The sequence below is a fragment of the Scardinius erythrophthalmus genome (genome assembly GCF_964197995.2).
Source record: "Scardinius erythrophthalmus genome assembly, chromosome: 9".
Taxonomy (NCBI): Eukaryota; Metazoa; Chordata; class Actinopteri; order Cypriniformes; family Leuciscidae; genus Scardinius; species Scardinius erythrophthalmus.
This window is the reverse complement of record NC_138229.1, coordinates 15,507,020-15,532,963: the sequence shown is the minus strand read 5'-3', so window position 1 is coordinate 15,532,963 and position 25,944 is coordinate 15,507,020. Positions and strand designations below refer to the sequence as shown.

At 37.4% G+C, this 25,944-nt stretch overlaps 1 protein-coding gene across 3 annotated transcripts in view; it reads right to left on the bottom strand.

Annotated features, from left to right (window-relative positions):
• The window catches only part of tnn (tenascin N), a 34,778-nt gene extending 11,966 nt beyond the window's left edge, over window positions 1–22,812 (bottom strand). Inside the window, exons 1-6 of one of the 3 annotated variants that reach the window (XM_081375166.1) lie at window positions 22,686–22,812; window positions 17,935–18,324; window positions 15,739–16,113; window positions 10,687–10,950; window positions 6,420–6,602; window positions 6,219–6,308 (exon numbers count right to left, since the gene is read on the bottom strand). In XM_081375166.1, coding sequence (XP_081231292.1) covers window positions 6,219–6,308; window positions 6,420–6,602; window positions 10,687–10,950; window positions 15,739–16,113; window positions 17,935–18,319 — 1,297 coding nt within the window. In that variant the 5' untranslated portion in view covers window positions 18,320–18,324; window positions 22,686–22,812. Of the gene's footprint in view, window positions 1–6,218; window positions 6,309–6,419; window positions 6,603–10,686; window positions 10,951–15,738; window positions 16,114–17,934; window positions 18,325–21,388; window positions 21,398–22,685 lie in introns of those variants that run through there. The other 2 variants (XM_081375164.1, XM_081375165.1) reach the window with 2 other exon arrangements.
• Window positions 22,813–25,944: the final 3,132 nt, after the last annotated feature.

Genomic DNA, 25,944 nt, shown 5'->3' with positions numbered 1-25,944 from the left:
TGACTTGTGAGTGCATTCATTTCATATGCATTGCATTTAGCACCGCATATAAGAAAAGAAGCTCATACTGTGATGAATACACTGAATATAAGTATAGAACTCCTTAGCATGCTTTTGTAAACTACTGTAGTGCGATGTGCCTGTGTTATGTAATAGAATTAAAATATAGCTTTAATAAAGGCAAGGCAATTCGTACGAATTTTTCGAGGTGGCTAATTCGTACGAATTCATACGACCTCACTCGAACAAATTTGCGAGGTAGCGTTGAGTTTGTCCTTATACCATATATAGGTACACTATGCAAATTGTTTTTGGTAATGTCTTTTATTAGAGAAAGTTTTCTGAAGTTAAAATAGGTACAAAAAAATAGCCTTGCTCAAGAGAAAACAAACACCTGAACCATTTGTTTTAATGATTTCGAAAGCCCTTCCTGGTAAATAAAGCTTTAAAGTAGTGCAGATCAAGATGTGAGGTCTTGCTTACCCCAGGACATTAAGTTCTTTGAAGCAGTCCAATCCAATGATTCTTTCCACTGAACAAATGATGCATTAAACTCCCTTGTGGTGGCATAACTACACCTGATTGTTATGGAGGAGGTGAGAACACGTTGATTTCAGGGTAGTACAAAAGTCTGCGGCTGATTGAATGTCTTCAATTGTAGAAGAAACATCCCCTATAGAGCAATTTTATTCTTTTTATAGAGGCAGTCCTTTCATTTAATTTCAAAGTTGTTTGTCTATGGTTCCCAGGAATGAAAAAAAAAAAAACTCAACAGTGCTGTTCAAGTCATTGATGCTAAAAGAAACCCGGCGGGGGGGGGGGGGGGGGGGGGATGGGTCCTCGTAAAGCCCACAATCAGATCTATAAATTTCACTGTTCATTCTCAGGTCAGTCTGAAAGCTTCAGTTATAAAACATAAGGAATTCTACATTAAAGAGTATGGTCACCCTACATTCCATTGGATGACAAGAAGAATAATATACACTCTGTGATGCACATGCACAAAATATGTCATATCCATGAAGAAGCATTGAAAAACCATTTCCTGTTCCTACGGTTTAGTGAGACTAAGTGTGGGAGTATCTGGTGCTGTAATTCATAAGTTGCTGAGCAGAGGGAAAACCCTGTCTACTGGAGGCCCCTCTAATAGCTGCTGTAGCTGTCAGGAACAGACTTAAAGGATGTAGTGCTACCGTAAATTTAAAGGCACAGTCAGGTATTAAATTCACACTAACCCGAGCACTTTTTGAAAATGAGAATCTTGTTGAGGCTCAGATTAGGTATGTGCAACAGAAATCAAATATTAAATGTGCAATAACACCTGGGCTGGAGCCACCTCACCCAGACTATCCTGCCCCCTCACTCAAGATGGATGAGATTTTAATGACGAAATAGAATAGACTATTTAAAGAAAAATCACAATTGCCATGTGCATAGGCTTTCTAGCATTAATATTAGGCTACTATAGCAACATTTTGGCTGAGGACAGTCTGTTTTGCAAAGTCACATTTTGATTGCCAAATTTGAGACATTAACCTACAAACGTCCCGTGGCACAAAGAAACCCGGCTCTACTGAGTAATCTAAAGGTATGATGATTTATTTGTTCATGTTTAGAGGGCTAGGTAACTGGTCTTAGTTAGCTGACTATTTCGCTGTATTGTTATTGTTTGTCCCCGGCCGCACTTCAGGTTGTTCAAACATAAAAATATACATCTGTTAAACGCATCGCAATGAGTGTCTATTTCATAGTAAAGCAGACACAATTAATTACTTTTGGTGTTGGTGGTATCATGGTAACTTGTCTGTTTTCATGGTAAAACTAATGAAATTGTGTATCTAAGACACTAACATATGGTGGTTTAAAACGTGTCAATTTCATGGATATCGATGAGTCAAAATTTCAAATATGTTGGCCTAGGCAATTTTCCTTTTGTTTTATGTAGTATTCAAAGCTCTGCCATCTGTATTTGTTCAGTAGCTTTAGATTCATAGTTGTAGTAGCGACAGGTTTGTTTACGGTCCAGCAAATACGTGAATGGGCCACATTTGATGTTCCAGCTGGGGTAACTTTGTGTCACTTTCATTACTCTGCTTGCGCCGGCTCTGAATAACACCCAAACTATGTCTTCTAGAAGCCGATTACTACCAATATACAATCATTCTGAGCCAATATTCTAAAAATCCAACACAGAGCTAAAGTGTCCAGCAACTTTTTAGGCAACACTCCGACTGTGTAAAGTAAATTATCTTTGCTTGGAAGGGATTAGCGCTGTAAGACTAATATGAGGTCAGGTTTTAGCTACCAGGCCGGGATCAAATAGCCTGAAGAAGCAGTATGCTTCTATCTACTCACTCTCATGTTGTTCCAAACCTGTATGAATTTCTTTCTTCTGCTGAACACAAAAGAAGATATTTTGAAGAATGTCGGTAACTAAACAGGCCCAGGTATATGGAAGTCAATGGGGCATTGGGCCTGTTTGGTTACCCATATTCTTCAAAATACTTATTTTGTGTTCAACAGAAAAAAGAAACTCATACAGGTTTGGAACAACATGAGGGTGAGTAATTGATGACAGAAACGATTGATTGATTGATTGATTGATTGATTGATTGATTGATTGATTGATTGGACTGCCACTGCGCAGGAAATATAGGCCTTGTTTACACTGCAGGTCTTAATGCCCAATTCTGATCTGTTGCCTATATCCGATATTTTTTTTTGACCGCCCATTTACACGTTCTTTCAATTGTGACCGATATCAGATTCATGTGTTTACACTTGACATACTATCTGAAACATCATCACACATGCTTAAAGGGGGTTCTTGCACAGATGGACAAATGCGAAATATGATTGATGCTAGCTTTGCAATATATGCAAAGTTTGCCAAACATCACCATGATTTTGAGACGGAGGACAACAAAAAGGGCCATTATTGCAGCCTGTCCCAATGCCTCAGAAAATCTTTGTTTACATGACAGTCGCATTGGCACATATCTAATTTTTATCGGATTTATTTCCACATATGAACGAGGTCTGAAACCGATCTCGAAATATCCGAATGCATGCGTTTTTTTCCTGTTTACACGGTCATAGAACACATCCGATCTGTGTCACGTGAGCAAAAAATTGGAATTGGGTCACATTTCACTGACAGTGTAAACGAGGCCATAGAGACCAGACCTCTAGGAACTTTAATTGAGTACCCCTGTAGTAGACAGCTGTGTGCCTGTATTTCTGTTACAATCTCTTATTTGACCACTATTTGATTTCATATTTTGCTTTATTCATGTAGCCTACCGTCAATTATCACCACACTTGCCTCCTCAGACAGCCCTACATACATCATTTGGACTGATCAGCCACCCTGATCTCATGAAATGCGTCTCTAGTATGCTTTGTATTTATCTGGCAATTTATATGCGAAAATTAGTTTTTACGTGCATATGATACACAGTTTTCGGGCGCATATGATACACACTTAATGGCGTGTAATACGCAAATGCTAATGCTAAACGCACACCACTAATCCTGCCCAATGGGTTTACAGTGCGTATGAATTGCACTATAAATGCAAAGCTTACTAGAGACGCATTTCATGAGATCGGGTTAGATCAGCTGACTATGAGACTTGGCAAACTCTAACAGCTAATTTATCTATCTTAAGCACCTTTGGGTAAGAGCTGAATTCCCATAGGTAAACAGCCTGACAAAGTAAACTATATTTATGCTTACAGCAATAATTCAAAGATACAGATTTTGAAAAGAAAATCTAGCATTTCCCTGCCCTACATCTGACATATTAAAGACGCACCATGAATGTAACTGTGGTTATGTATGATAAGTTTTCTTTGCAACCATAATTTTGTGTCTTTAACCATAAATCTGAAGGGATGATCTTATTATTGGGCCAAAAGCACTGTTGCATAAATATTAAACAGGGAATATTACAGCTCCTAAAAAGCCATAAATATTAGTCCAAGCATTTAGGCTATGAAATTTAATGCTAAAACATGAAAAATGCCTTTTAATGATTTAAGGGCTATGGCTAATTGACATTTTAATAAGGGGAATATTATATGAGCAATCCAACAAAATTATTCTGCAACAATTCCAAAAGACACAGACATGCACAAATCACATTTTTAAAAGACTTATTTTCATTATACATCATTGGGGATTTACAGACCACAATACTAATTTATTTCCACATCATTTGACAGGTTTGGTTAGTATAAGGATCTCATTGTTGGCAGACTATCAGCTCTAAAGCAAACTGGATCACTACCTTTTAAATATCTACAGCTCCAACCACTAAGATACCTATAATAATACAGAAACCGATGCCTCTAGGGTTCTTCATGAATATTTGTTGGTTTTGGACATGTGTATTTTTTCAGAGCAAGAAATGTTAGAACTGCCACATTTCAATAGCCCTGGGTAAAATAATAAAATGGATTTGTTGTTTTTTTTCAGTCAAGGAAGCAATTTAATTGATTTATGGTGACAAGGAAAATATCTGTCTTGCGCACTGGGCTGTAAAGATTTTAACTACCATTGGACACTGAACCCTTTCAGAAGAAAATATTTTCTGAGAGTAAAGCATGAAAGGATTCCATCCATAAAAAGATTGTTGTGGTAAAGATTTCTATCTCTAGCATCAACATCAGAACAATAATCTGATCTATTTGTCTCTTTTATTTTTTGCTTCCTTAATTTCTTTCAGTATGTTTTAAAGTTGTAATTTCTATACAGACAAAGGTCAGGTTTGACCTTTTGTACCGACAAGAATAATAAAATGTGAAATCATATATAATGTGAAAACGACGCGGGTTAATAAACATATTAAATATTAATGTTGTATAATAAAAAAGAATGACCTTAAGCCTCACAGAAAATAAAAAAATAAATAAAGGATTCTGTTTTGGGTTTAGGGGACAGAAAATATAGTTAGCTCAATTTAAAAATGTTATAGAAGTCAATGAAAAGTTCCCACTATGATAGAAAAACAAAAGTGTCAGCTCATACATTTTATTTTCCACTTAAAGGTTGTCTAAGCGATGTCAGGCCAAAACATTTTTTGTCACATACAGCAAACATCTCCTCACTATCCGCTAGCTGCCTGTCCCCTGAACACACTGTAAAAAAACGCGGTCTCTCTAGACACCACAGGCTCCACAAACGGCAACAAAAACAAACTGTGCTCACCCGCACCCCGAAACATAACAAACAGTGCTCCAGCCAATAACCGACAAGAAGTGTTGAAGGGTGGGGTTTGGGCGTTTGCGGGGTTTGTGCGCGTGCACATGAGGTGGGTGTGTGGAGGAGAGAGATGAAGAGGGAAGTTTGATTTATGGCCGACACACGACCAAATAGACGACGTTCCGATGAACAGAACAACTTGCAAGAGGGACAAGGATAAGGAACGCGCGAAGTCCCGAATTTACATCGGAAAAACCTTTGAAATGTGGCGAGACCTCCGCCGGCAGAAGGGATTAGCTAGCAGCTACTATCCGACATTCAGTTGCTCTGTTTTTGCAGAACAGGTAAATCCACTTTTCTTTCTAAACTGACGTTCATGTTCGCCAAACCAACACAAGGATGTAATTAGCTAGATTTATGCAGTCAGCGTTAACTTTGGTGAATACAACATGTATGTTTCTAGCAGCGATCAATCTCTATTGTAAATGATCAAGCAAATTCACAGTAGGGCGACAATTTGTGTAAGTTAAGGGTTGTTTTCACCCACGGTTTGTCGTGAATTTGAATGTTCATTTATAGGCTATTGACAACTTTGACTAAATTGGTTTACAACGCCGCCGTTGTTTATGCTCACTGGGAAACGCGAAGCTAAACGTTATCTTGCTATCATTGCGTCCTTGTATGGGAGCTATTTATAACCTCAGGTGGCAAAACGATTTTAAGATAATTTTTCTCTTTTTCTGCATTCTGTTCTGCAATATATAAAAGCATTTATCTAACTTGGCGACATTACACATTGAATGAAGTATCAGTAAAACTTAACTTTGTAGTGACTATTTTGACTTTCCTTTATGCCGGAAGGGAGGGGAGGAGGGAGGAGACGGGATGAGGAGGAGGGAGGGTCTAGCCAGCCTCCGTTTTGTTTGACAATAATTCGAATGTCAACAAGAAGAAACGTCTCCCGGGATCGCTTAGACAACCTTTAATGCATTGCAACGAGGCACATTACTGACCTGTGACCCCTGTGGTATACGATGGCTTGCTTTCAATTTCACCTTTGATCACTTGTACACCTATCTGATATTCTGTTCCTGGGTTGAGGCCTGAAAAACACACATTCATGTTGTTCTCACTACACAGCCAGTGAATTCAACATACTCTGTCTGAAGCTCAGGGACCCATGAGAGTAGATGGATGCATTGCAGCAGACTGACCTACAATGGTGTGCATGGTTTTGGCCTCCTGGCTCATTGCCACGTTCTCCTGTCCTCCCTGACCATCAGGGCTAGAATGAGTCAATTTGAAGTAGTCCACAGCGATCGGAGGGTTCTTCCAGTCCACCTGGATCGAGTCCTCTGTCTGGCCCACCACCTTTATTCCTTCAATACCAGAGACCTCTGAACAGAAAAGCAGATCGGGGCAATATATGTTATGCACAGCAAACAGCTTAAAGTGATTTTTGTTTATGTTTCACTGCGCAATATGACAGTAGCCTTTAACTTTACACTCATTTTGTTTACCAGTGGTATAGTAGAATTACCCTTATTCTCTGAATGTATTTGCCCATGAATATTTTTTTTCTTAGGAGAAATCAAAACAATGGGGAGTTTCCAAAATTAATTTGTTCTTAAATTAATGTCATTAAATGCTATTAAAATTGTATATATTACAGTCATGGCCAAAATTGATGGCACCCCTGATAAATATGATAAAAAATGGCTGTAAAAAATAAATCTGCATTGTTTATCCTTTTGATCTTTCCTTCAAAAAATTCACAAAAATCTAACCTTTCATTGAAGTAAAAGAACTGAAAGTGGGGGGTAAATCACATTATGAAATAAATGTTTTTCTCCAAAACACGCTGGCCATAATTGTTGGCACCCTGTTATTAAATACTTTCTGCAACCTCCTTTTGCCAAGATAACCGCCCTGAGTTTTCTCCTATAATGCCTGATGAGTTTGGAGGATAACTGACAAGAGATCAGAGACCATTCCTCCATACAGAATCTCTCCAGATCCTTCAGATTCACAAGTTCATGTTGGTGCTTCTTCTCTTCAGTTCACCCCACTCATTTTCTATATGGTTCAGTTTAGGGGACTGGGACGGTCATGGCAGAAGCTTCATTTTGTGCTCAGTTACCCATTTTTGTGTTGATTTTGATGTTTGTTTTGGACCGTTGTCCTGATGGAAGATCCAACCACGGCCCATTATAAGATTTCTAGCAGAGGCCGTCAGGTTTTGATTTTTTATCTGTTTGTATTTGCTAGAATCCATAATACCATGTATCTGAACAAGATGTCCAGGACCTCCAGCAAATAAATAGGCCCACAACATATAAGATCCAGCAGTATATTTAACCGTAGGCATGGGGTACTCTTCATCCCTGTGTGCACCAAACACATCTGCTGGGTTTGCTGCCAAAAATCCCTTTTTTTTTGTTTCATCTGACCACAGAATCCGGTCCCTTTTGAAGATCCAGTCGTGTCTGACCAGAGCCGGTTCTAGACATTAGGAGGCCCTAGGCAAAATTCATGTTGGAGGCCCCCCACCCCCAATAAAAAAAACACTTGAAACAAATATGATTCCTAACCTTTTTATTTATACAACATTTAATTTTAAAAGCAGTATATTTTTACTTACACAGTACATAAGTTTGGACACATTACTATTTTTAATGTTTTTGAAAGAAGTCTCTTATGCTCATCAAGCCTGGATTTATTTGATAAAAAAAAACAGAAAAATAATAAAGTGAAATATTATTAAAATTTAAAATAATGGTTTTCTATTTTACTATACTTTATATTTCTGTGATGCAAAGCTGAATTTAGTGCCACGTGATCATTCTGATTTATTATCAAATGTTAGAAATGGTGCTTAATATTTATTTTATAACCTGTGATACTTTTTTTCAGGATTTTTGATTATTAAAGAGTTGTTTTAAAAAAGTCTTCACTATCACTTTTTATATATTTAACACATATATATTTTTTTCTGTATTTTTGATCAAATAAATGCAGGCTTGTAGAGCATAATAATAAACTTCTTTCAAAAACATTAAAAATAGTAATGGGTCCAGACTTTTACCGGTACTGTACATATTAATCAAACTTTATCTACGGTAATCTCTTTTTTGTTTAATGAAGATGTTATTGTTGTTGTTGTTATTTTGCTGTTTTATTCAATTTATTCACAGTTCCAGAATCCCACTTCAGTAGATGAGCATAAGTGCTTTTATATTGCATTGCTACCTTAAATATGCTATACACAAATCAAGTGGAAGAGAAAGACACGATCGCTACTGAGCAGAAAAAAATATATAAGTGAAATTATTGGCGTAATGTCAGGAATCTAATCATCAGCAGAATTTAGAAGATAGACCCATAGATGAGATCCTTTAGACTATTTGAAACATTTAAAAATGTTGTAGTGTGTTGGCTTTTTAACTTAGAATACAGACGTCTTGTCTTTTAATTTTGTAGCTTTTTTACTAGTCAGCTCCCGACGCGATGTTATTCATTGTACGCGCAAATTCAAAGCGTCGCGTCTGGGCACGTTAATGACGCTCGCGCTCTTTTAAACTCGTAATAAAGCGGTGAATGATTTTTCCAGAAATGACGCTGATCTACAGTACAAGTTTATATTTAGAATACATTGCAATCACTCCAAAATAGATGACGACAACTCTCACACCTGCATTATGAGCTGTGCTTCTTTGTGTGCTTATTAGGCTTTAGCCTCGCAGCATCTGATGGATGCGTTCGTTACACATACTTTCAGAAGCCGGCACACATTAATTGGTTTAACTGCAGTAATGTAACAGTCTATGGTTAAGATAAACATCGTCACTATTTATAGTGAATTAATAAATATTGAAATAAATTGTAGATAGGACATTTGTACTTTTTTTTTTTTTTTTTTTGTCCCTCTGTCTGGGCCCCATCCCGCCAATCGGGCCCTAGGCACGTTCCTAGTTTGCCTTTGCGTTAATCCGGCTCTGTGTCTGACAACTGAATATGCTGGAGTTTACTTTTGGAGGAGTGAGGAGGATTTTTCTTCAAACCCTCCTAAACAACATGTGGGGATGTAGGGGTTGTTTGAATTTTTTTTTTTTTAGGCTTTCTGACCCCCAAGACTCAACTAATCTCTGCAATTCTCCATCTGTGATTATTGGAGAGTCTTTGGCCACTCAAACTTTCCTCCTCACCATCCATTAAGACAATATAGACACACGTCCTCTTCCTGGCAGATTCGTAACATCTTTAGTTGATTATAACTTCTTAATTATTGCCCTGATGGTCAAAATGGGGATTTTCAATTCTTTAGATATTTTCTTACAGCCACTTTCTATTTTGTGAAGCTCAACAATCTTTTGCTGCGCATCAGAACTATATTCTTTGGTTTTACTCATTGTGATGGATGATTAAGGGAATTTGGCCTTTGTGCTTCCTCATATTTAAACTCCTGTGAAACAAGTCAGAGCTGGACGATTTCATGTTCCTAGTCACCCTGGTCTGCTTAAAAATGTAAATATTAATGGGAATATACTTCAGAGATATTTTTCTCATAAAAAATTCTAGGGGTGCCAACAATTATGGCCAGCGTGTTTTGGAGAAAAACATTTATTTCATAATGTGATTTACCCCCCACTTTCAGTTCTTTTACTTCAATGAAAGGTTAGATTTTTGCGAATTTTTTGAAGGAAAGATCAAAAGGATAAACAATGCAGATTTATTTTTTACAGCCATTTTTTATCATATTTATCAGGGGTGCCATCAATTTTGACCATGACTGTACATAATTAATTGTTTTAGCAAATGTTAATCTATAATTCATTTTTATTAATTAATCAGTGAAGAACACTTATTTTTCTTATTTTAACAGTGATTCTGCAGTGACACTTTTAGGTAACAAATGAATGGCAATCAATTGCCATTTCTTGCATATTTTTGAATTGATGTCTCCGGTACTCCTCTTACAAGCATCCGTCCTCAACTTCCTGCCATCGGATGACAGAAATGAGTTACAGCCTAGTATTCTACCACTTCAGACTGAGTTGGTCTTTCTCATCTCTGTGAAGGAAATGCTTTCAGACATTCCAAATCTTTGTTAACCAGTGACTGACAATGTCCCATGCCGACCATTTATCTTTGTCATCATATTCATATGATCAGCACTTTCTCATGGGAGTCTAATGTGCTGTTAGAGAATGTACAACTGACCACATCAAAATCCTGTAGTGCACATCCCATTGTTACACAACTGCAAACATTCATTTCCATGAAAATGTGCTCTTGGCTATTCATTGAAGTCTACAAGCTTAGTTACATCTGGCATTTATGGTTAACACAAATACCCCCATCTCTTTTGTTTACAAGGCATTGGAGACATAAAATCTATATTAAGCTGTAAATGAATAAATAAACCCCCTAATACTGCATGATTACAAGTATCTCTGTAGCATTTTAAGCCATTATTCTTACCGGTTGTAGCCACTATGTCATCAGAATCACTGTTAATGCCCCTGATGACAGCGTACACCTGCACTATGTACGTGACTCCGGGTCTGAGTCCTGTGATTAGGTAGGAGTTTTTCGTGTTTTCCACCTGGACCTCTTTAATGGCTCCCTCGTCTCCCTTTGGATAATAGGACAGGATATAGTACTCAGCTCCTCTTACAGACTCCCACTCCACCAGCAGAGATACATCTGTGACTTTGATCAGACGGAGGCCTTTTGGTCCTAGAACTGAAGTATGAAACAATGTTGACACAACTGGGAGTTTATAAGCATTCTTTTACATCAGATGACATTGGGGTCTATGCAATGGGGTCCGGTTTATTAAAAGATTTGTTCACCAAAAAATAACAGACCGAAATAAGTCACTATTTACTGAGAATCTTCCCCCCATGAAACAAAAATGAGTGTAGGATTTACTTCCACTTAGAAATTAAAATTCACTTTTACTTGCAAGTAATTTAAAAAGATATATTAAAAGACTTACAAAGAAGTAACAATTAGTTACTCTGAATTAAAAATAAAATCAAGTAGAAAGACTAAAACAGTAAAACCTACTTTGAATTTTTACAGGCTCACAGTCAGTGTGGTGAACTTACAAATCAGATCATTCCGATTCATGAACAAATCATTCAGACCATTTAGATCAACTGATTCATTAAAAGGATCCGACTCAAAAGAACAACTAATTCATGAATAAGACATTGCTACTTCTCTCAAGTATACACCAAGGGGAGCTTTTCATTGAATAATTTAAGTACATTTTGATTTGTTCATCACACAAACTGCAAAAGACTTGTACCCTGAGTCATATGGGCCGCTTTTATGATTTATGGTGCTTTTTTGTTGTTGTTGGCATTTTAGAGCTTGATAGCCCTAGTCCCCATTCTCTTTTATTATATTTAAAAGAGTGGCCAAACTATTCTTTGGATATTCTCCATTTGTGTCCCACAGAGGAAAGAAAGTCATACAAATTTGGAACGACGTGAAGGTGAGAAAATAATGACTTAGACTTTTACCCAGTTCTCTTCTTTTATTTCTTAAGCTTGTTCACATTTTTGCAGCTCATCTTGCCAAATACCAGGTGATCCTGAGGTTTACTGAACATCTTAGCTGGCTATTTTTGGGAGATCTTACATTTTCACTTTGGTTACTTTGTGGTTTTAGGCCTCCATCAATAAGTATGGATTTGAACAAAACTGCACATCAGGAAGAAAAGAGGAAGGTCCCAGACCAGTAACAATCCAGGAGCCCCAGAGTCAGACAGACTGTCAGCAGCCCAGGGAGCGAAGTTTCCATTAACACATTACCCACCGGCTTAAGGGGAAAACATAAAGGAGATGGTGGATTTAAGGAAACACTGTTAGAGGGGGGAAAACATCAGGGAACTCCATGAGGGGGAGAAAAGGGTGCTGTGGAGACCGCATTACCCAGGAAAGAATGAACAGCAGGTTTGGACATTGTTCAACATGGAGAGGGGGCAGGAAGTCAAATGTTTTCCTTCAATTCTGCAGGAGCCTTTCCATCCAGGGGCAGTTAATATGGCCATTCTTGCCGTTCTCTCCAGGGTTTTCCAGTAACAATTTCACCCGTAAATAATATCCCAAAAGGCCAGCAGAACTAATTAATTATCATCAGCCAGCTGGAAAGAAAGCATAAGTGCCGGAAATGCATGTTCCCACTGATTGATTGTAAGGGATAACCAAAGCCATTAAATTACAATTATAACACAGTTTTGTTTGGACTTGGACACACTAGCATAAATCAACAGTGGTGGTTCTTCTAGCCAGAGCAGCATCAGTCTGATGCTTAAAGTACTTTTAAATAACCATAAATGCCATTTTAATTGCATTTTATTGTGATCTGTAATAGATATAAAAGATTTTGATGTCACAATCATATAAATTTATTGTGAAATTGGGCAGTCGAGGCCTTAATGGTTAGAGAGTCAAACTGGTAACCTGAAGGTTGTGGGTTCGATACTCAATATCCCATTCGCTCCCAGAGCGCCACAATAATAATGGCTGCCCACTGCTCCGTGTGTGTGTTTCTGTGTCCACGGTTTGCAGTGTGTGTGTTCTCTACTCACTGCTCTTAATGTGTATACACTAGCTTGGATAGGTTGGCCTTCACTTCACTTTATCACTTTTATCTGACTTTTTATGCAGTGCCTAAGCCTGTGGCAGCAGCAGATGTTTCCATAGACGGAAAATCTAAATCTAATCAGCATCTACACTGTGTTGATGATTTGCCATTAAGACATCCAACAAAACCCACTAGACTCATTGTGGTCAGAACAAAGTTGCCACACTGATCTTTTAGATGATCGACCAAATTTACGATTAACGTAGAATCGTTTCATGGTGTTTTCACTGTTTTTCATACAGGTCTAATCTATGTGGGTTTGAAATCGCTTCCACATAATCTAGGCCTGCGAACCAATTTTTTTTATTTATACAGCACACTACCGTTCAAATTCTTTGCTGTTGTTGATGTTGTTTTTCAGAAATTAATACTTTTATTCAGCAAGCACGACTTAAATTGATCAATTCCTCTTTTAAATAAATGCTGTATTTGTGAACTTTCTATTAATCAAAAAATCCTCAAAAAAGCATTCACAAAAATATTAAGCAGCACAACTGCAATCAACATCAATAATAATAAGAAATATTTCTTTATCCTCAAATAAGCATATTAGAATGATTTTTGTAGGATCATGTGACACTGAAGGCTGCCTGTGTAATGGCTTTAAATTGTAATAATTTTTCACAATATTTTTTTGTATTGTATTTTTGTATTTTGATCAAATAAATGCAGCCTTGGTGAGGATAAAAGACTTCTTTAAAGAAAAGAAAAAAAATCATTAAAAATATGAACAACCCCGAACTTGTGAAAGGAACCCCGAAAGGAATGTTAAGTGTTATACCAAAACATGTCATATTCACACATTTCTGTTTACTCCATTCTACCAGACGCATGATATAATGGGAATTTAGATGTATAAAAATAATTGTGGACATTGTTTTGGGTTTTAAAACAACTGGCATTCAAACCCTAATAAATACCTCTTAATATAATAACCCCTATATGTTTTATTGCTTCTGGTATAACTTTTAAAGCATCATCCAAGAATCCTCATAAGATTTTACAAGTCAGACATCTCATATATGCACGAACGAGTGTGGTTTATTAACAATGGTTCCCTTCCCTATAGCGTTAGATATGGAGAATCTTTCAGACAAGTTATGGACAGCTGAAACCCTCAAGTTATATTCCAAAGCCAATTAGTGTCAAGATCATGAGAATGTAACAGCTAAATTGATCTGTTTGACTAGTTTGCAGTGCTTGCTTTTAACTCCCTACTATTATCATTCTTGGAGTAAATTATACTGTGCCCTAACTCCCCTAAGAAGTCATTTCAGAAGTGTTAACACAGATGATGTGTCACACACCCCAAGGCTCTGGCCATGGCTAATATTTTTTGAAACTCAGCTTATCTATCCATGCATTCCAACTCTGAGGCACTCCACTTTTATCTGAAGGTCTGAGGGCGAAATGCATGGAACAGAAAAGGATTGATGAAAAACAATTCCCTTGTGCTAATGAGGCCTATCATTTACCTTTTCTTGCAGCAGGAGACTGAAAAAGAGAGTTAATGCGAGCAAATGAACTACCTCAAAGTGTTCAATTAGCTCTTATATAAGCGTTTATTTGAAAAGTATGGGAGCTGTAAATTGTAAAGTTTGCACAATGTCAAAGCTTGAACTAGAAAAGTTGCCCCTTACTTTCTAATCTTGAAGAATCCTCTCAAATATAGCCTAAGTATGAATTTTAGTACTCAACGTTTCTGATTATATGCCTGTTTTAAAAAAGAAATGCATTGATTTGCATTGATCTAACTCATGTGTGGTGCTTGTTGGTTTAACTCAAAAAGATGTTGTAAGTTGCCAGAACATGAGAATAGTAAGTAAGCCAAACATATACAATTATTTTTTCAGCATAATTAATCTAAGATTTATTTTTACATGTAGGTAAATATAGCAAATAGCATGACCACAGTAGTCCAAATTCTGAATGAACGACTTATGAACAGGGTCTTTTTAGTGAATTCTTCACTAAAAAGAACATGTGCATTAGAGATGCGCGGATGGGCTATTATTTCATCCGCACCCGCATCACAAAACTCATCATCCGTCCGCCATCCGCACCAACGTTTTTGACCAATTTTCAAAACCGCACCCACCCGCCATCCGCTGATTGCTGTATACATAATATTTTTCATTTGATTGGTTCAACCGCCCGCCACCCGCCCGAATTGAATTAAAATATTATTTTTCGTCACGTCATCCGCCCGATCCGCTGTTTATCCGCGGAGTCCGCGGCTGTAACCGCCAACCGCGCATCTCTAATGTGCATCTATAATCAGGGTATTCTGATTAGAAAGAGAATGACTCTTATTAGTCTGTGAAAATAGCAGTATTTTCTTTGCAATAAGTGTAAATAGTAGTTAAATGCTCTTTATAGGTATAGTGCAAATAGTGGCAGATACTATTTTCTCCTCAGTGTATTGTAGTATATTATTTAACAGGAAGCATTATAACAACATATTCAGTGTATGACTGCATTTATTAAAATCATAAATAGATGCTGCTTTATTAGGACAGTATCCCTAAAGCAGTCTTCTACACCTATACCTAACCCTATCCGTTAAACACTTTATTATAACCAATTTTCAAATCCTTTCTTAATTTTTATTTAAAATGAATGCCTCTTTGAGCTGATATGCGGCAGATTCAAACTCGTGTCAGTCGCATCAAAAGCTAATGCCACCAACCTCACTCTCTGCACCACTGCTCCTGTTATCAGCAGGATTTCTTTTGTAATTTTGTCTGGCTCAGTCAGACAATAGAGGACGGAGTTAATGTAAATAGCCTCTGCCTACAAGGTGGGACACTCAAATCATAAAAAAAAAAAATTCTGTAAACCCACTTCACATTTTCACACTAAAGACAAACTTACCCGTGGAGCAGTCGATTCCAAAGAATCCCTCATCGCAGATGCACTGTCCATCCACGCAGCGTCCATTACCTATGCAGTCATTCGGACAGGTCACGACACTGCAGTCTTCTCCTGAGAATCCACTAAAGCACACACATTTGCCATCCACACAGTGGCCTTTATCTTTGCAGTCGTTGGGGCACGTGAGCTGGCTGCAGTCATGGCCGGTGTAGCCTTCATAGCAGACGCAGCGTCCGTCAACACAGCGGCCATTATCATTGCATTCATCAGGGCAGGATGAGATGGAGCAGTCTGGACCCTCCCAGCCTGGGTTACACTTACAACTGCAGGAGTCATGCTGGTACGTGCCATGCCCACTGCAGCTGGTGTCCACACCTAGCAGAGGAGAATACTCTTAACATATTGAAGATATGAAGTCTTACTACCAGTGCATTGATATCTGAAGTGGAGAACGGAGCAGAGAGTAACAAAATAATAGAGAGAATATTTCATGTATAATTGCAACAATGAAATTGCAAATGCAATTCAAAGAAATACAGCAGGTAATGGCATTCCAGGAAATTAAGTTATCTGACCTTGGTGGTCCATAGCCTAAATCTATGCCTGCATCCGAAGTCGCATCCTTCCTCCCCGAATTTACGGTATCATAGGGCCTGTTTACACATGGTCATTTCATAAGTTTTTACAGATCGGATAGCTATTTGATATGTTAAAACGGTTCCATTTACAGTACACTTGCCCACATAAATGTGTCTCCACAACACGTCGGATATAAATCGGATCTTCAATTCCCGCGCTATATGCAAATTTGATTTGAAACTGATAGGCTATGAGCTGCATTTTATTAATCATCAGCTAATTTCACGATCAAAAGACCGCGAGAGAGAGCGGCATCCACACTGGTAAGATCATAGTCTCACTACTTTTAATGAAGATGATTGTGTTTTGAGCGTCTGCGACTTACTTTCTGTTCTATTTGCGGCAGTTTGAGCGTTGGCTCTCTGAAGAGATACACAGATGCATCTGTGGCGATGCGTTTTGCGGTAGCGCCGTTATATAGCTATATAGTTTTTTGGGAGGAGTAAATCTCACACATGTGGTTTCAACAACCAGATGAATTTGCACTTGTCCAGTTTCTAGAATGCGGCCCATCAGACCACCTCCTGGTTTGAGCGATCGGATTTAAATCCATCTCGAAAGCATTTCGGAGGGCATTTAGGCTACAACTGGTCTTTTCACGATCGGATAGCTATCTGATCAGAGAAAATGCATGAAGTGACCTTTATAAACAGGGCAGACCCATAAAAGAGTAGGGGAAAAGTACCTGGATGAACTACTTCTTCCGGCGTGTGACAAATTTGTGAATGGAAGTGAAGCGACGTAACTGAGGCTGGTTGGTCACATGATTATGACAACATGACTAATGTAGTTCCGTCCAGATTATATTCATACCACATTGGGGTTATATAAAGTTTAATGGTACTGCCTTCAAAAATTCAATACATTCTAACTTAAAATTTTGTATTCTAAATTAAAAATGACATACATCTCTGCTATTATTTGTAGTAGTATTATTTTTAATCGAAGGTGCCAGAGTGAAGTTTCTGATCATTCTTGTCTAATGTAACTGATCACATCCAAAGTTAGTCTATATTACAGTAACAGATACTGTATGTAATTAGAAAGAAAGGCTGGGGTGTCACATAAGACAATTCATTTTGCACTTTTTTCATTATGCACTAAAACTTTCAACTATGCACTGCTAACTAAATAAAATTGCCATACATTTTTGGTCAATCCAAGTAGCTTGATCTTAAAGGGATAGTTCACCCAAAAATGAAAATGCTGTCCTCATTTACTCTCCCTCATGTTGTTCCAAACCTGTATTTATGACTTTCCTTCTTCTGCTGAACACAAAAGAAGATATTTTAAAGAAGGTTGGTAATTAAACAGTTGCTGGTCCCCATTGACTTCCATAGTATTTTTTTTTCCTACTATGGAAGTCAATGGGGTCCGTCAGTCGTTTGGTTACCGACTTTCTTCAAAATATCTTCTTTTGTGTTCAGCAGAAGAAGGAAAGTCATACAGGTTTGGAACAACATGAGGGTGAGTAAATGAGGACAGTATTTTCATTTTGGGGTGAACTATCCCTTTAAGTTTCTTAAAACCAGGGAATAATCATTAGTATACTAATACCTGACCCTCCTCTGCAGCAGCTCTGAGCGCATTGGCCTTTTAGGTACGTGACCTCCTCCTCCAGGCCATTTACACGGTACAACAGGGCTTTGAAATCCTCCGAGTCAGCACATCCACAACCAGCCGGCTGTAGCCGTATATTGTGCTTGAAGACAATGTCATTCTCTCCATCCACTGTGACTAACTGTCCTTCTGAGGCCTGGTCCTGGGAAAGATGTCCCACTTGAGAACTCTGCTTACAACCAGAGTCAATCCTGTAGACATGGCTGAATGTGACTTCTTTCTCTGCTGGAAGCACCTCCTCGGACAGCACAAGTTGGGACAAGGTAAAAAGCGTCCCCAGAAGAAAGAGACCTCTCTTCAGCCGGTTGAATCTAACAATCATGGTTTCTAAAAGAGAGCAAAAAGACATGAACTCTTGGAGAATCTTATGATGATTGTGAGGTTGAATTTACAAGCATTTCTTTCTCAAAATATCAAACTTTCCTTATGGTTTGCGGTCTCACCTTCCAGTAAGGAGCTTGATTTGCATGCTACACACATGAAAATCAATGCGCAAGACATCACATTATGTTTAATGGAGCGAAATCTGTTTTACAAGGCCAGTGTTACAGATGTCTGATCCTACTAGGAACTGGGCAGACCTTATGTTTGCCAAGCACATTCCATCAAAACCATTAATTGCACATCCACAACCACAAGGGCTTCTGGGATCAGAGAACACTTCAAACTAAATGATGTAATCCCCATGACAATTATGTCATTCAAACCTTTTAATACATCTCTGCAAAGTAGGATGTTTTACAGAAGAGAAAACCCATGCTTCAAAAGAGCCACCAGGGACTTGTTTGCTTTAAAACTAAAATATGAATTAAAATAACTTTCTTCTCCTGAGCACCAGCGGAAAGCAGGGCCCTAAGTTAATGTAATTCATTTACAGTAAGTATGTGAATCTTGTGTGGTCTGGGAATCTTGATGTGGAAAAAAGGGTTTTCTCTTAAAAGACTGATCATAGTTTATACTATCCTAAGTATACTTTACTACTATGCTAAGTTAATTCTAAGTAAATGTATACGGCAGATCTTTATTACTTGAAAAATGACAGCATTCTTCTATAAATAATCTGATATAAAACTATTTAAAAATTACATAATACAATTAAAACTAAAAAATCTGTTATTTGAATATTATATATATATTTTTTTTTTTATTATATATATATATATAATAAAAATATACATAAAAAATAAAAATATAAGTCAAAAATATTATTTACATGCATCTGATTGTTGTAGATAGACAGCATTTAACTTGAGTAAAAAAAAAAAAAATCATAAATACCCATAGAAGATGAGACATAGCCATTATGCAATGCAAAGGCAAGGGCCCCTGTGAGCCTACAGGACCTTAAATGACAGCCATCTACTCTGCTTTTACAGCCAGATAGTTTCACTGACACTGCATAACCTGTGACAACAACCGATTAATATCTATATGCACTTTTCCTTTATGGATTTGAATTATGTCCTTTTATCACAACATTGTAATAAACAGAACATGACAAATGGCTTAAAAATTAAGCACCACGTTTTTGAATTTGTCATTTATTCATTCCACACCTTGTTTTGGACCATTAAGAGGATCTTTGTAAATGTGGCGCTTAAATATAAACACGGATCAACACACATCAAAGTCCAGAAGCAGATGTGGAATGGCAGAAATGCTGAAATGAGGAGACAGAGCACTCTCTCAGGACCCAGATATGTGAACAGAAGCATAGAAAAATCTGGAGCTCATGCTGTACGGATCAACCAACTGAGAAGAAAACAGTGCTGGCGGCTGTTGTTTTTGACAGATTCTCTTTTGCAGATGTGGACAACTATTCCATTGCATTAGTCTGAGAAGACTTCTAACGGCCATTTTGGGTTCATCAATTTCCAAATAATAACCTAAAAAAACAAGTAAAGCAATGAATCATTCACTAAATACAAAATGGCTTGTCCAGCCAATGTATTCTTGTCAATGCAACCCAACTGTATATGTCCAATAGCAGACCTCAGTACAAATAGCAACTTCAAAAACAACTTCAATAGCACAAACAAAATGTCCACACAGAGCAAAACAATTATCCTATAACAGTAACCACATTACAAATCAGCAACACAGTTCATATAAAATAGTTTGTTACGGTCTGTTGAGAAATTTGTGACTATTTAGAGGAATAATGTTGGTTTAACATGTGTTTTTATGTAGACTATATTCAAAGACATTCACATCTGTGACTCATACTGGAACAAAGTATTTCACTCTGCATTATCCCTTCTAATTGATATATCAAAATAACAATACTCGACTCACTGGGTAATATTTAAACACTTAACACTGAACTCAAACTGGCTGGAGAGTCTCTCTATCATCTGAAGGACTCCCTGATGCTAATTAGATTGGATGGTGCAATATTGAAGCATGGAGTGGTGAGGTCCATGACCGTCCTGCCGTAGCCCACATCACAGGCCCAGACACCACACACATGCTAGAGCTGCAAGGCCCTTTGAGGGTCTCGTTTATTGCTTTCTGTCAGAGGCTTTTATTTCTTGTGTGCTGTTTCTTTTTGCTCTTTTATTTATCTTGGAAAGGACACTGGAAAATCCTGCCAACTTTCTTCTTCCACAGCTACAGGAGGGATGTTTGAGTCTGCATGCACATAACACACTAAAGAAGACGCTCTGTTTCTATCACAGTAACTGAACAGACAATACAAATCGCACTGCAAAAACCACAAAATACTTTTTGCCCACATTTTGCATGTAACTGGCCAATGCATGATTTTATATATTTATAAAATAAATATATAGAGGAAAAGACTGTTAAAACTAGAAAAATATAATAATGATAATATGTCTTATTTTATGCCTTTTTTGTGCAGTGTAGAACATTCAAGAATCTCCTTGAGTTTTACAAGTTGATGTCCAATTGGACACAGTAATGTTTAAACATTTCTTTTCTATACCCAGTGAACAATTCAGCAAGCCGTACCCAATGAAATCCCTGCTACAGCAATAGTGGAAAGGATGCTTAAAAGAGCCTGGTTCAAGACATAGAAGAGATGCAGGCAGCTAAGTGGCCGTTGGCTGTTTTCTCTTGGATCTCGACACCAAGTCAAAACATAATCTTTCAATGCTTTGACTGGGACTTATTCATGGCTTTTAGGGACTACAAGTGCAAAGACCTACAAGCAATAAGGCATACGAACAGACTGTGAACAGCATAAATCACATTCTGAGAGGGGAATAAACTGAGTGAGGTATAAGGCGGGAAAACAGAGAGCCAGACTGTGCCGTGCCATGCCCTCTCCTCTCCTGAGACACATTAGGAAGAAGACAAAGACAGTCTGTTCCACTGCATCTGAAGCGGAGCCCCAGTTGCACCATTAGGAAGGAGATTCAGGGCTTACCGATGCAGAGACAGAAGAGGCGGAGAGGTGAGGAGTGCAGACTGTGAGCCGCAAACATCCAGCACTAGTGATTTTCCCCTTTGCTCTTCAGCTGATGAGAGCTGAAAGCAATTAAGCTTAAGTCTAGGTACAGACTCATTTCCTCTCCTCAGTATGTGAACCACTGGGGAATGAAACCACAGCAGCCTTAGAGGATCTTTCAGATGCCCAAAACTGATTTTGTTAGCCTGTAATGTGTAATGTGCGGGCAGCATATAGTAAAACTCCAGTGGGTTGCGTGCAACATCTGCTGTTCATCTGATCTGGGCTTCTGATAATACCTGAAGCCAACACAGTAGCCTTTCCTCCTAATCTGGCAGACGAGGGGGATTTTGCTTAGATCTTGTGTAAAAGTGGGGTCTGAATAGGTTAAGTTAACGCATATGCCTCAGAAAAAAAAAAAAAAAAAACCTTACAAATGGAATGAGCAGGAAATACAGCCTTATATGACAACCATTTTTTTTCTATGGCAAGTAGGAAGGTTTCAAAAGAAAACTGACAAATAGTGTACCAATACCCATTGCAAAGTAATATCAAATATTTTTAAATAAATATGAAATAGTAATTTGTTTGAAAAAAATAAATAAATAAATAAACTAAATTATTTAAAACCATTTTAAAAAAGGCTTTCATTAACAAACAGTGCTGCCAAGCACCTGACTTCAAAAACGTTTTTCCACTAGGCATTGTCCATTGGGACACATATGTTATCTTGTCAAGACTGGGAACCCCATTGCTGTACAAGATTTATGTATCAACTGGTCATTTTAAGGCTTTCATTGAGCACTTTTTATTGAAATGAAGCTGTTTGTACTTTTAAACCAGAGATTATTGTCCCAAATGACAAAATATGAATCAATGTCAATGCTTTCAGTATATTTATCTAAAATGGTTCTTTACCGAGCATGGACATTTAGCAATTACAAAAATAGAAAAGAAAATTTTAAATTTAGATTGCACTATATTAGTTCTCTATTTTTAACCAATGTGATTCAGACCATTAAAAAAAAAATTAACTTGAATAATACTAGGTTATTTAGATTTGATCATAAAGTACATTTTAGATGATCTGTCAAAAAACATGTTTACAGTGTAGATTAAATATTCAAGAATTGGGAAATTCTTTTAAAATAAAAAAAACATAACACCATAACATAATTTGATGTCAATAATCAAATTTTTACAGCCATTTTTATGGCTGTAAAAAAAAAAGTGAGAAGTTCATGCACATGCAATAATGAAGCAGCAGATGCCTTACCCCAGAATATTCCCTGCCACAGTAATATCACTGCTCACTGACTGACGCCTATTTATGCAAGCACCTGTTTACAAGCTCAAACTAGGCATTCAGGGCCCTCCTGTCCAGCAATGTCCCGGGAAGTCCTTCAGCTCTCTGCCTTCAAACTGTTTAAATGTCCTCATTGCAGCACTGAGCCAATGGCCAGCCTGGGTGTGGCTACCTCCAAAACTCAACCATAGAGGACAGAACTGAATGAGGGAGGTAATGTTGAACATTGTCTGGAACTTATTTCATTAAATACAAACTTAACAAGAGCGCTCCATGCATACCACCATCCCTCGCAGGTAAATTTTGATGAGCGTTTTTTATTTCAGAGCTTTTCTTACAGTAGCAGTGCTAATCAATCTATTTTCCAGGAATTGTGATATATAGCTTCTGACAGGCATGTAGAGCCAAATTCAACATAGTCCTGAGCTTAAATACAGCACCAAACTACATGGCGCAATAGAGCAATATTTGTATGTGTTCTTTCCACAAATTCTTTCCTCTTGATTCCAAAACCTGTATAATTTTACAAATGGAAATTGATTCCTAATCTTATTTACAGCTTTTGGTTTTGTGCCGTTTATAAAACGCTAAGCATGTACACTGTACAAAACAAAAATGTACACAAATGTATACTCAAATGCATAAACTTCAGCATATCAGCCCTAACAAAAACATATGACTTTGATTATTATTGATTTAACAAATTAATTTCTTTGGAGAAACTCCACACATATTTTTCTGTCAGCCTATAATCAAGATTTTAAGTGGAACGGAACAGCAATTATCAGAAGTCATCAGTAAAGTTGTTTGGCTATAATTTCCCAGGCATCTGTTGATCTCAGGGTGTTGTGTTACACTGAGGTGAAATGCTTGGGCTGAAACTGGAGTGCAGGCCAGGTGTAATGTTTTTTAAAGAGAAGCAGGGGTCTGGCTTTTTACATAATGTTGTCGTATATTATTCCTCAGACAGTAGCTTCCTCATGGAACACTTTCAAAGGACGTTGTCATTGAAAAAAGTTACAATTATATGCCTTAAAATATCCCCTTTAGTCCTACAGCAGACATACTCAATGTTTAATTTGTTAAGGGCTAAACGTAGAGCCTGAACACTATAAAAAATATTTGGCACACCTGATTGTCTCCATAAATATTTTGATACTTTTACATGTGGTTGGAATATGTAGGGAATAAGAACAGGGAGAAATTGTTCTGTAGTCAGGAAATGTCCAGCTGCATGCTGAAAAAAAAAGTCATGCAAGTTTACAGTACCTCTCACTCAGCAGTGATTCTTTGAGTAAGTGATTGTGTCCGTGTCAATGTCTTTAATTACCCCTGAAAAACACAGTAAACACTGTTACTGGTTTTTAATTACATGCCATTTTGCTTATTGGGTGATTGATTTACAGACTGCAGTACTATAGTTTGAATCCTGGAAAAAAGTTAAGGTAAAATTTAAGTCTGTATTTAGTCATGTATAATGATACTTACACAAAATCTATGTACCCCTTTATGCAATATTATATTTTGCTTTTTTGATTGATTGATTTTGATGACTAGATTTGAAGAGATAGTTATCCAAATAATAAATACTGTCACTGTGTACTCACCGTCATCACTCCGACCGACTTTCTTCTGTGGAATTTGCTATATTTTAAGTCTTCTAAAATCATATAATATCTGTTTTAAAAAGACACAATAAGTTAATGATACATTTTAATTTTAGAAAACTACTGTAACTTTAAATAAACTAAACAGCAACAACAAATGAGCCAAGTTAGAAGTGGCAAAATATTTAGTGGTCTTATAATGGTCTTTTTAATCACAAATCTCTGGTCAAGAAATTAGCAAAAATTGCACAAATACTGTAGATAAAGTAACTTAGCACGGAATAGCCTCCCTCAACTTGCAGACAGCTTTTACAGGAAGAAGAGTCAGTGTTCCACTCAATGTTAATGGCTTCAAAGAGTTCATGAGTAGTTGTTTCATTAATGAGTTTAATGTGAGTCCCAATATTCACTAGGGTTCAAATCTGGACTCTGACCAGGCCAAAACATGAGCCTGATGGACTTGTTCTCAAGCCACTTGGTTGTCTTTTGGAGCATTGTCTTGTTGAAAAATAACATCTGATCATCACTCCCTGAGATAACAACTTTTCATTGATGGAAAGCGAGCCATTCTGCAATATTCTTCTGTACTCCAAATTATTATATGACTTTTCACAGTAGCTGCTGGTATGCTCCCCATACCAGCAGCTAAAAAGGCTCCTCACACACAATCTTCCTCCATGAGATGCATTTATTATCACCAGATTCTTGAAGACACCACTCTAAAGCATCACCATGAGTTTCACTGTGATTCATCACTCCACACACAACTTCCCGTATTCTGGCCAAAAAATATTTTTAAGTGCATTTGCTTAAATTTTGCTAATTTCCTGACCAATAATGTGCGGTTAACACAATTAAAAGCTTTTTTTTTTGCATGTAACTGGCTAAATATTTTCTAAATAAAAGTATTGCACCCTTGCTAAAGTTTTAATTTCTTATTTTTTTAAAAAAGAAAGAAAATAACTGACCAAACAAAATTGACGAGTATACAAAAATATATATTTTTTTATATTTATTTACCACTTACAATGAACTATGGTGAGAATGATATATATATACGTTTGTAAGTCAAGCTCTGGGTACCGCATGATTTACATGTTCCAGAGAGCTCTAAATCATTTATCCTTTGAGCGATACACATGTTTGAGGTCCCCCCTGACACGTCCTCAGATATATGCAGTTCCCTTTTGAATTATTGAATTATGTTCCAGTTTTTGAGATGATACCCACAAAGGAAATGACTTTCATCTGTCACTCATTTTTCAGCATTGGCCCTCTCTCTCTCTGTTTATTTGAGAGGAGGATCTGCGTGATTAATGTGTTTGGCCACCAGTGTTGTGTGTACAAGAATGCAGCAGAAATGTGGCGTGGCGTGAAGCAGACTTATGGCTTTTATCATGCTTTTTATGAGGCAGAGGCTCAGCAAGAGTTTGTGCATGAAGGAAACAGGGATAGATTTCAATAAAGACTAAGTGTACACAGAATAAAAAAAAAATGGTGGGGGGAGGGAAAAATGTTGATTGCTATGCTGGAGGTTTATGATGATCACAATTACTAAGCAATAACCTGTAGCTATAAAAACATAAACACAATTTATAAGCAGACTACACGTTAGACAAACT